This window comes from Denticeps clupeoides, chromosome 15, assembly GCF_900700375.1.
Source record: "Denticeps clupeoides chromosome 15, fDenClu1.1, whole genome shotgun sequence".
NCBI classification, from domain to species: Eukaryota; Metazoa; Chordata; class Actinopteri; order Clupeiformes; family Denticipitidae; genus Denticeps; species Denticeps clupeoides.
In genome coordinates this window covers 17,243,454-17,255,927 of record NC_041721.1, presented here as the reverse complement: position 1 = coordinate 17,255,927, position 12,474 = coordinate 17,243,454, and the positions used below count along the sequence as shown (strand labels likewise).

At 43.2% G+C, this 12,474-nt stretch overlaps 1 protein-coding gene across 1 annotated transcript; it reads left to right on the top strand.

The window, feature by feature from the left end:
- Nucleotides 1-1,993: 1,993 nt before the first annotated feature.
- On the top strand, nt 1,994-12,390 carry mrps9 (mitochondrial ribosomal protein S9). The gene is made up of 11 exons (XM_028954695.1): nt 1,994-2,124; nt 2,685-2,867; nt 6,496-6,558; nt 6,692-6,722; nt 6,819-6,898; nt 9,393-9,478; nt 9,815-9,890; nt 10,389-10,557; nt 10,651-10,759; nt 11,576-11,745; nt 12,154-12,390. The coding sequence occupies exons 1-11, from the start codon at nt 2,026-2,028 to the stop codon at nt 12,243-12,245; spliced, it is 1,158 nt and encodes a 385-aa protein (XP_028810528.1). The 5' UTR covers nt 1,994-2,025; the 3' UTR covers nt 12,246-12,390.
- Nucleotides 12,391-12,474: the final 84 nt, after the last annotated feature.

The window sequence follows — 12,474 nt, the reverse complement described above, 5'->3', positions numbered from 1 at the left end:
CAGCTCTAAATACATCTCTATTCGGCATGCGAACCCTCTTAAGGCACACCCGAGCAGGGGGCAAAAGTTTGATTTATGTGCATCCCTCCGCCACCCCGCTGTGAATTAGAGAGCATGGGTCGAATCTATTTTTCTTTGTGAAGGGGAGTGCGCTTGTGGCTAAAAACGGGGGCAAACACAGTTTATCATCGCACCGACGATGATGATTCCTTGGGCAAATTAACCAACGGCGAGCCATCGACTGGCATGGGCCAGGGGCCGGTGCTCCTTCACGCTGATTAATTTGTCTGCGTTTCCTTTCTGGACCCGTCTCTGCGCGGCCACATGCCGTTCGTGAGCGCTGCATTCGTTCCAAATGGATCATTGGGATGAACGGACTGTTGTTTCTGTGACACATGGAACACATACAGTGGGGCAGCCACCGAATGTGCAAGTTGTCCCACTTAAGAAGATGAGAGAACTCGGTACACTTACAAGATTTTATTTGTATAATTGTGCAATAAATAATTATTAGTTTAAGTTTACCTTCACATCAACGTTTCCTGTAGGTCTTCACCAGGTTTGCACACTCTGTGGCTAGTGTTTTGACCCGTTCTTCCAAGCAGATCTTCTCAAGAGCTGTGATGTTTTGGGGCTGTCGCTGGCCACATATTCTCTATTGGAATGAGGACTGGACACTGGTCAGGCCAACCAAGAACCTTGTAATGCTTATTACATAGCCAGTGCTTCGTTGCCCAAAGGGTTTTGGGATTATTGTCATGATGGAAGTTCCAGCCACGTTTCATCTTCAATGTTCTCACTGATGAAAGGAGGCTTTTGCTCAAAAGTCTCACAGTGCATGGCCCTATTCATCCTTTCCCTCATATCGATCAGTCGTTCTGTCGCCTATGCAGAGAAGCAACCCCAAAGCATACATTTTCCCCCCCATGCTTCACAGTGGGTTTAGTGTTCTTGAGATGCAACTCAGCATTCTTCCCCCTCCAAACACAAATTCTATTTTGGTCTCATCTGACCACATGACATTATCCTAATCATCCAGATGGTCACTGGTAAACTTTTGATGGGCCTGGATGTGTGCTGGCTTCAGCAGGGGGCCCTTTCGAGCGCTACATGATTTTAATCCATGATGACTTAGTGTGTTTCTAATAGTACTGTGGTTCCAGCTATGTTCAGGTCATTGACCAGTTCCCCCGTGTAGTTCTGGGCTGTTTCCTCACCGCTCTTATGATCGTTTGTACTCCACATGGTGATATCTTGCATGGAGCCCCAGGTCGAGGGAGATTGTCAGTGAATCCTTTTCTAATAGTTGTTCCAACAGTTGATCTCTTCTCATCAAGCTGCTTGCCTGTTGTAGATTGGCTCGTTCCAGTCTTGTGCAGGTGTACAATCTTGTTCCTGGTGTCCTTAGACAGCTTGATCTCTCAGCTGTCCTGGCCATAGTGGAGGTTGGAGTCTGACTTTTTGAAGATGTGGACAAGAGTGTTTTATACAGATAACCAGTTCGGCATTAATACAGGTTTTCCTGTCCTGTGCACAATGCACTGGGATGGGCTCTGGCACGCATGACACTACTGTGGATTAAGTGTCTAATGAAGGTGAGTGAGTACTGTTGGTTGTACTGATTATCGGTTTGGGACTCACATATGTATGTCAGTTACAAACAGTACTACTAATTGTAATTTGTGGGAATTTTATTTTTTTTTACAGATTAAGATTAGAATTATGAACAAAAGATGAGACAAAAAAACTACTACTGTACTATAGTACTGAAACCAGCTATACTACAGTAGTTTTGCTACCCATCCCTAGTAATAATAGTCACAAGAAATTATGAACAGCGGTAGGTGAGGATGGGACTGAAAAAATCACTAAATGCTGTCCCATTCAGTATCTTCAGAATTTTAATCACTTTTAACCCATATATTAGAGTAGTCGTTTCATCGTGACGATTTTCTAGCATTTAACTGTGGAAAGTTTACTGGACGAGCCTATACAGGAAGTGACGTAGCAATATTCTGATCCAACATGGCTGCCTCCAGAGCCGCAGTCGTGGGGTCTCTCTTCTGGAAATGTGGGAGTTGCAGCACAGGAACGTTTCTTATCTGCACAAATGTAAACACGCAGGTGAATATGTATTGAAATCTTGCGGTTTTCTACATATTTAAATGATAATTTCGGAAACGTTACACGGTTCATGTCCGCGTTTGGGATGCTAAACGGATCATGTCGTCCTTGGGTTGGGGTGACTGTACTAATGTATAATAATAAATAATAAACCTTAACATCCTCTCATGTTTAAAAAAATATTCAGTGTAAGAATTAAAAGTGCTGCAGCGTTTCATCCTGCGTGCAGTAAGCGCCATGCATGGAAATGTCATTTCACGTCTCGTCCTCATCCGTCTCTTAGCGATCGGCAGAAATAAAAAACTTTTCAAACCCAGACCATTGGTTAGACAGGCTAATATTTACTGACTGGACGTGAAGCAGTAGCAGCCACAGCTGAGTACTCATTTTTCTTTTATGTCTCTACCAAACATTCTGATTTCTAGGATTTAACCAATATTGGATATCAGCATTGCGTTTATATGTATAATCCTATATATTATATATGGACGTAATGTCTGTGCAGAAATAGTGTAATAACTGTCCGTAGTAGTAATAAATGGGTGCGTTGGGGCACCTAGCTGCTCAGCAGGCAGATATGTGCGACACCGGCCATGAGACGGAAGAACCTGGCAGCTGCTGGACCGCAGAAGTTCACAGAGGAGTTCATCAAGAAGCAGGTGGAGGAGTTCAACATTGGAAAAAGACACCTGGCCAACATGATGGACGAGGACCCTCAGACGTTTACGCAGGAAGACATTGACGTAAGTATAAGGCCACGGCGGAAACATCACCCAGGAGGTGGGTCCCTGGGGACTGAGGCCATGGCTCAAATGGCTTTTTGTGTCACCCCCGGATTAATTGATAAAAAGTCATGGATGGGTGCGAGAAAGAAATTGTAATATTGAACTCCAGTTTATAGAACTGGGTCATATATTTATAAAATATTGTTCGCTATAGGCTTAATGATAGACAAAAATTATTAGATATTTGTAGTATATTCAGGGGCCAATGTGTTAGTGTTGAAATTTGTGGGATCTTCAATTGCTGAAACGTATGAGGTTGAGTGATCATAACCCTAAAATCCTTTAGTTGAATAAGTTCCAGGCTAAAAACTGCGCTGCCTACAGCGTTCAGAACGGAAGTCTGAAAAGAGGAAATAATAAATATGGCAGCACTGTTTCTTTTTCCTCAGATCAGATTAGCTTTATTAAATGCAAATGAAATGCACTGCTATATTTGCATAATGTAGCTGGAGATGCATCTGCATTGCTGCCTGGTGTAAAGGACACTTTTGCAGGAAAAAAACACAACTTTCTCGGTGCACTTTATATTCATGAACTAACTGTACACATAGAGCGCATGAGTCATTAATGTTGTGTTTGACGGATAAAGGTTGATGTGACAGGCCATAGTTTTCCACAGTCTCAACATTTTATTTAGTGCAACAGTGTTTAATATATATGTGTGGGTGTGTGTCTGTGTGTGTGTATGTATGTATGTTTTACCAAGATGCAGTTTTACTATAGGACGATTCTCTACGTGATGTACACAACATTTTGATAACATGAGTTATTTTATCCCCACAACTAGTAGTCAGAACTATGAAGACGTGAGACATGTATGTAGTACTTGTCATGCCTTATTACTGGGTGCTTCAATATAAAGTTATAACATACAAGCAGTTTGAAAACTTGCCATGTGATGCATGGGACACAGAAGACTAGTCTCACTTGTTAAAACCAACTTCCACAGTAAAATTCTGTGAACTCTACAAGCATTCAGACAAAACTATTGCACCAAATATTTCAATGTATAATGGTGCCCTAGCGGTTAAAGAAGCGGCCCCATAATCAGAAGGTTGCTGGTTCGAATCCCGATCCGAATCCCGGCTGCTCACTCAGGGTGATTGGTTAAATGCAGAGGACAAATTCCACTGTGTGCACCATGTGCCAATCACTTCACTTTTTTTTCTTTTTTTTTTTTAAAGATGGTGTGATGCACAGGACAACAATATCACTTGTTTAAAAGCTACACAAGTGCTGTTAAATTTAACATATGATACCCAGTACTAAAGTGTGGTGCCTTGTAATTTATATATTTTAATTTAGCCTGATGCACTATTCAATATAACATATATAAACTGAACTTTCAATGTCTGGGTTATAATTTGATTTTGAATTTAATTTAAATTAGTTGAAGTTTACACTGTGAGACATTCAAATATCTTCAAAATCTTCAGTTTTTTAAATGCATTAAAATTAAATGATGTTCCACATTATCTTAAATATTAGGACAAGTAGAAGTTATGAAGTTGGGCTTCAGCAGATAGCAGCCAGATTTTGTCAGTGTGTCCAGCAGGTGGCGTCACTGTTTTACCAGGGCTGTGCTCCATTGGATAAGTGACAAAGGCTTTGTCCCCCAATACACTGTGTATTGGGCTCAAACGCCCAATTTTAAGTTTTATTGTAAAAATTGAGCATGTCTCCCAGGGACTTTATTATTACTAAAAGTAACTACGAGCACTTATAAAAGTGTGAATTAGTGAAAATGATATATGATACTGTGATATATTACATTGTGACATGTGATATGTATATTAGTATAGACATAATGAACGCAGTTTCACTTTCTCTAGTTGCATCACTAACACTGACTTTGAGTTATGCTTCCTCTCTCTCCCCTTGATAGTCGTATTTGCTGTTAATTGATTTTGCACACTATCCTAGTTAGATTTCTTGACTGTTGCCACTCAATTCCCAGACCCCTCTCATGTCTAATAAATAGAGTCTTTAGCGTCGATCCGGCTAAGCTGTACTGACGCCCAGCGTTCCAAAGCCAGATGCTGCCGGGTCGTGGAGCGGAAAATGGCTCTGACTGCGGGGCACGGAACAGGGGAGGGCGCGTTAGTCGCCGCCGTCCTCGTCATCTGCTGCCGCGCGACTCATTTCCGAGTGCTTCAGCCGACGTGACGCTTCCCGTGGCATCCATGGAAGGTGTGAAGCAGCTGTGGCACTCTGGTTGCCCGGGGGATGTAATTAATGAAGACACCAAGCGTCACCCCCCCGTCTCTCACATACCTACCCACACACACTCAAGCAAACGCACAGAGAGAAAGCTTAATATCCATATCTGCCATTACCTGGAGTGTTTGCTGGTTATTGTGGATGAAGTGCTGCAGCCTTGACAGTGATCTGTTTCATGATTTATGTCACACCAGGAAGTAGCTGTATCGCTGTCATGTGGTCAAATGCAGCTGCTTGGATCGATAAGGACGCCGTTTGTGTTGTGACATGTATTCTTAATTATAGTTTATTATTGCGATTATTATTGTGACTTATTTTGGTTATCTGTAATATGCTGGTATCCAGAAATGATTAAACAGAAAAATTGCGTTGTTTAAAATATTTTTTTGGTTAAATCATTCCCTTCACGATTTCACATATTATACTTTGAAGCAGGTCTGATTATATTGATACATGGGTTATTATAGAGCATGTAAACTCACATTCACTGTGATGATTTTTATTGTCATGTAAGGGATATTATGAAACGCTTATTCCAGACAGCATTATGAATGGGGAGACTTAATCATTGAATTTATCATGAATAAAAATGTATTTGCTAGTTTAGCTGATATATTATGCTTTTTGCACTGGAAATATAAGTAGGTTTAGTCAGGTTTTGTGAGTTGTTGGCGGTGGTCGGCGTGACGTTTCCCAGAGGAGCCGGCGTTCTGCCCGCTGTTATTTATTCGCGGCCCCGGCTGAGGTCTAGGCAGGACAGAGGTTTCTGGAACGCCGCGCGGGCCGACCCTCCCTCGGGGAGCCGGGCCATATTGCAGCCGCAGGTAGGAACAGGTGTTGCCTTCATCTGTCAGCGCTGTTTTTTCCTTCCTCACCTGCTCCCTTGGTGGGGTTTTTGACAGCTAGAAAGTGACCACGCGTCCGTCCTTCTGTACTTTTCTTTTTCCTTCTTTGTGCGGTTATCACGCTCATTATATCTCAACACCCCGACAACAACAGTATCTGGTGGTGGTGACGGCGTCAAACTACACTACAAATTTCAACAACAACATCTAGTTTTTATATAGCCCATAATCACATACAGCATGTCTCAGTGGGCTTTGACAGGCCCTACAGTTGACACCCCCACACTTGACCCATCTGCACACAAGGAAAAACTTCACAAAAAAAAAGTCCAAGAGATATGAAAATTGATCATGTTTGGAGGTCCTGGACAGTGCAGAGTAGGTTTTCGTGTCCATTAAAATGCTACTGCTCTATTTGAAGATCCATTTAGCAAATTTCTTGCATCTAAGAGCAAAAAAGCCAGAAACTTTGTGCTTATTATTATTGTTAATATTTACATTTTGCTTTTTTCTTTTTCCAGAGGAGCATTTCATACCTGTTCCCCTCCGGCCTGTTTGACAAAAGAGCCCGACCAGTGATGAAGGTGACAATTTTCACTCCTGGTCTTGAAATCTTTTTACTCCTTCTTTTTTGTTATTAGCTTTATATAGCTGTGTCTGATTTTTTTTAATATATATCTCTCTCATAATATATAATGAGATTTTCTCCACTTCCAGCATCCAGACCAGGTTTTCCCCAGACAAACTGGTAAGGTCATGGCTCATGGTAGTAAGCAGCATCACTGGCCAGTATGATAATATTTCATATACTCATCTGTGTTTATGGGTCTCTGTAATCCCACAGCTGTGCAGTGGGGAGAAGATGGGCGGCCCTTCCACTACCTGTTCTACACCGGAAAGCAGTCCTACTACTCCCTCATGCACGTGAGTATGGCCGTTCTTCAGCACTGATGGGAGGAGTCCATTCAGGACGATTATGGGGGTTCAAGGTCAGGGGATTACCCCCTCTAGTGAAGGGCTCTGGCTGGATGGATGAATGGATGGATGGTTAAGTTGGAAGAGAGGGGCGGGGCGAGTCTGTGGGTACAGCTTTCATGGCCTTTTCGCAGGGAGGACGTCAGAGAGGGTCTTCATACACCACCCCACCCCCGTGTCCCAAGTCTCTGTCACATCCCATTTCACACACCAAGGTGCTGCTTTGTTAAGAAAGAGAGGAGGTAGATCGCATGAGGGGTGAGGATGAGTACGGAGGGTGGGGCCAATGTTGACGCCCATCAGTGGTCTCTGCAGTCAGGCTTAGAGACCCAGTAAAGAAATCTTCAGGTTTGGGTCCTTGTAAGAAAATGAAATTCCTACTAATTACTTCTTTAATGCTGTTATTAAATGATTTCTAATATCCTAATGGTCTGCAGTCTCCCCCTTTAAACCTTCTTCATTTGGGCATAATTATTAAGATCTTTGCAGACTAAATGTTTTATGTTGGTGCTCAGCTATCACAGCGAGCATAGATCTGCAGCACCTAGATTACATGCGTCAGTTAGCAGAGATTTTACAGAAACACACTTAGTCTGTCATTCTTCTGAATAGGCTGGCAGACCTGTGGTTATTTTCGAGTGTGATCATGTGACTTCTCAGCCACATCCGTTAATGCAACTTGTGTCCCTGTTCTTCATTGCTGTAGTAGTTTTCCTGTTTTTCTTCTCCCCACCTCCACCGCGGACGCAGAGCCGCCTCTTGCTCGGCGGTAGAGCTCATTTGTGTAACAAAATGTGTGATTTGTGCGTATGGCGAGGAACGGGCGCGTCGTCCTCGGCCCGAACACACACGCCCTCGCCGCCCCACCCTGTCCTGCCGTAGGGCAGCGACGCCCCCCTGCTGCTCGTTGAACTAGGTATGTCAGATCTGCCTTCTGACGGGGAAGGGGGGGGGGGGGGGGTCGCCAGCGTCGAGCGGAGAGGAGAGGTGGGCTGAGCCGGCGAGGCCCCTGCTGAGCGAAGGAATAATGCAGCATTTATTTTAAGAAGAACTGAAATATATTTATGGTGAGGTGGATGTAAACAGTCAGTAAAAAAATATGATGGTCCACAGTCATGTTGCCACTGTGAGTTTTGAGGTCAGAGGGTCCCATGCTGCAGCAGATTCAAGTCGTTTCCTTGTTCCGTTTGTTTTCTTTCCTCTCTTTTCTGTTCCATCCTTTTTTTGTTGGTTTTTTAGGAGATGGGGTGGGAGGCGGGCTGAGCGGCAGAAGAGGATTAGATGCACTCTATCAAGACGGAATTAAACAAACATCTGTGGAATAATTGACGGGGAAATGAATTTCTCACACAGGGGCGAGTCGGGGGGGTGGCGGCGGTGTTTGAGGCGGGTGGAGACGTGAGGAGCATGCCAGGGGCCGCCAACACAGGCGCCACACCACGCGTGACGGGCCACTCCTGGCTCGTGGGGCCGATGCCAATTTAGACAAGCGTGCCGTGGCGCCACCGCGCTCTACGCCCGATTCGGGAGGGGGGTGGGCGGGCGCTGATTAAATTCCTCTTCCCACACGCACAATTAAACGGCGGTGAGGTGAGAGACGGTGACTGGGAGATGCCATCTGATTCTGATTCCTTAATGGAGATCCCTGTCTGTCACTGTGTGAAGGCTGCATTGGAAGGTTTTTTTTTTATTTTATTATTATTATTTTGCATACATGTCAGGCTGTTACTGTGGTTTTATATTAAAGGTCATACCAGTTTATTTCAAGCTCTTTATAGTGAGTACCACTTACAAAAATATTTAGCTCCCAACTATCGCCATTCTGACCTCCAAAAAACTGATTGTTAGGCCACATTTATTCCTGTTGTGAACATTATTTATTATCCACTGTGTACTACAAACACACAGAAAGTGAGAATATGAACAATATGAACACAGCAGCTGTGAATACTAACAATAATCTCATGAAATGCACTTGAGTACCTTCATACGTACCACAGTTTGAGAACCAAGGCATTATGTTTTATATGAGTCATTTTTTCACAACTGCTTGTATGACATCAGCTGCAGTCTCTCCATTCATGGATCCTTGTATAATGGATGTACCAGTGTTGTATGAGAGAGATGGCTTTGCATTTGACACTGTCTTTGTGTAGGTGTGTTTTACATTTTACTTTTTTAAAAATTCTTATGCATTTTATCAGACATCCTTCTGCAGAGTGACTTACAATCAGTAGTTACAGAGACAGTCCTCCTGAAGACATGCAGGCCAGCCCGGTTTTTATTCCTGAAAGGAAAATAAATTTGATGAAAAACACCCGAATCTGGCAACATTAGCCATTTTGTGTTTTAAAAGTAATAACTCATTAATTTCTTAAAATTTTCGCCAAATCCTTCAGTGTGGCAAACAGGACAAAGGTCTGAAGCATCTTTTTCTTTTCAGGACATGTTTAGCAAAATTCTGGCCGTGGAGAAATACCAGGACCGACTGAGAAGCAAGAACCTATTTTCCTTGGACACTAAACAGATGTAGGTTTGGTCTGTGTGTTGTATCTTGACTGTTATCGTTACTTTCAGGATTCCAAAAGTGGGAGAAACTCACTTTTTTCATAAATCTATTGTAAAGGTGATTTGTTACCTAGTAACATCACCTATTATTTTTGTATGGTTTAATGTACACCACCAGCCAAATTTTTACATTATAGAATAAAATTGATGACACAGGACTACAGGCTCCATCTCCAAAATTTCAGTGGAGTATTAAAGTAAGACAAGTATATAAAAATAAGTCCGAAAGAGGGGCCTTTTAAGGGCATAATATATCTATAATATCATTTTGTCATGTGTGGGTGTCTGTGTCTGCAGTTCTCTTGCAGGAAGTCGGTGGCTACTAAAAGAAGAGCTAGAGGAATCTTTGGTGGAGAACATCTCAGATCATGATGTAATGCCCACATAATTGTTTTATTATAATACTCACATTATTATCACGTGGCTATGGAGTTCATCCATTCACGCATTCTTTCATTTTCTGTTTCTGTAGCGGTACACAACACATTTTGTAATTCATTAACACTACACTAGATGGAGCTGTTTACGTTCAAATGAAACACAGGGGTTGACCCTCAAACACGCCAGAGTCCAGCATTTAACAAGAGAGCAGGAGATGCCTCGGTGCTCATCTAGAACTTTGCCTATGCACCTAGCCGTGGAGAAAATATAGTCATATTTTAATAAACTGCTGCTCTCGTGTATGACTCCCAGATGGGTGCTAGTGAGCAGAGACCCCCTTCTCCCATAAACTTACATTTGCTGGCATTTTCTTCATGGAACTACATGGGTGTTTGTGTCGAGCTGCACTTTTTGTGTTTCCTTGTTGTCTTAAGCATGAACATCAGTCCTTGACGTGGGTTGAATTTCTTGTTCATTTGTGCGTTGGAAGTTTGCACGCTTTATTCAGCTGATCGAGAGACTGGTTGCGCTGCCTTATGGCGCCGCGGAGGAGGAGTTTGTGCTGGGTTACCGCCGACAACTGGAAGTGCAGTCCAGCAAGCAGGAGATCCAGCCCCTGCAGTACGACCAGAAGGGGGTAGCGTACAGCACCGCTGACGGTACCAGACCCCCTTCTGCTCACGCACAGATTTCTTCATTATTCAAAGAAAGAAAATCCTTGTACTGAAAAGTCTCTGTGTTGGTGTCTTCAGGCAGGAGAAAGATGTCCACAGCCAGTGTGACACTGAAGGACAGTGGCTCTGGTAAATTTACCATCAATGGCATGGACCAGCTTCATTATTTCCCCGTTCTGCAGGACCGGTACGTGGGCATCTGTCTGTCTGTTAACACACACAGAAAGTGTGTGGCATACGGCTGGACCGACTTCTCGGTTTTCTTGATATCTAATTAGGCGAGGTCACATGTTTAGCGATTGCTGTCCAAGTGACGTGTTCGAAATGATGGACACGTCAGACTGGCATTATTTTCAAGCTGAGGAGCTGATATTCTGGTCTCATGTGTAACAGCACAACCAAATTAATTTTTAAATTTATTTATTTATTTATACCAATGCTGGTTTTTAATGCCTATTTACAATAAATACAATCTGGAATTCAGATTTTATGTAAAATCCAAATGTATGGAGGGAAAAAATAAATCCCAATAATCAGCACTGTTACAACACGGCCATCCTGTGAACAGATCTCATTTCTGCTCATCGTGCTATAGTAGTATTTTTTTCATATTGTTGTTTATTTTATCATTTTTTAATCAGTGAGGAAAGTTAATTACACAGATGACTGGTTTAGAGTGGCGCCTTTGTCCATGTGCACACACCTTGTCTGCATCCTTATCACGCCAGCTATGGACGGGCCTGATTGGACTGGAAAGGGGATGTGTGTGTGTGTGTGTGTGTGTGTGTGTTTAACTGTTTTCAACATACACAGACACACACACACACACACGAAATCTGTCTATTGTGCTGACAGCACCACCGTACAACCTGTCATTGTACCTCTAAAGGTACTCCCTTTATGTACAACAGGACGCCTGTTTCAAACATCATTCTAACTTTGAACCATCTCAGTATAAACTATTTATGTATGCTGAACACTTCCGTCTCCCCGTCTTTCATAGAGAGCAGCTGCTGTTCCCGCTTCACTTTGCTAGAATGCTGGGCCGGTTCGACGTCGACAGCTCTGTGACTGGGGGCGGGCGCTCTGCCCAGGCGGGGGCGCTGCGCCTGGCCATCTCTCGCGCGCTGCTCAGCTTCCTGCCCGAGGGCCAGGTAGAGGATATGAGGCAAGGTGGGTTTGTTCACGCTCAAGACCCTATGGTATTAATAAGTGTGAGAAATAGTAGCAGTGATGCATTATAATAACTGTGTACAGTTTAATGCTCCCCTAGACTTGTAATGCTCCCCTAGACTCCCCTAGAAACATGTATAACCAAATGGAGGCACATTTGTCTCTCAGGGTTGCCAGATTGGGGGTGATTATGTTTTTAAATCTAATATTCAGATAAGCTTTATGCTTATGAATTCATAAAAGAAACCAAAACGTTCCAGCAACTGAAAGCAGCTTTGACTTTGGTTCTAGTTCTCTTTAAAGGAGCCTTTGGAGTTGTACCAAGCCGATATGAAGAGGAACAGTAATAATTGAACCAAAAAATGGTGCCGAATTGCTATGCGCTGCTTTCTGTCTTCCCCGTTACAGCCGGCCTGCTGACCCCCGACCCCCGAGTGAAGGAGAGGAAGAAGCCTGGACAGGAGGGGGCACGGAAGAAGTTCACGTGGAAAAAGCGCTGAGATAGGATGATGTATCCTGCTCGCAGCTTTTGTTTAGCTCTTTTTGGACTAAGTACAGTGAGGACTCAACCTCGTATAATCACTGTCAAATGCAGGCATGTAGAGCTAATGTTCTTCAAATAAATCGTTTTTTTCTTCTTCTTCATATAGTCTGAAGCCTTCTGCACTTTCCTGGTATTACGTTGTAGCATTGTTTGTCCAGTAGAGGGCAGTGTGTTACTGTTCGACA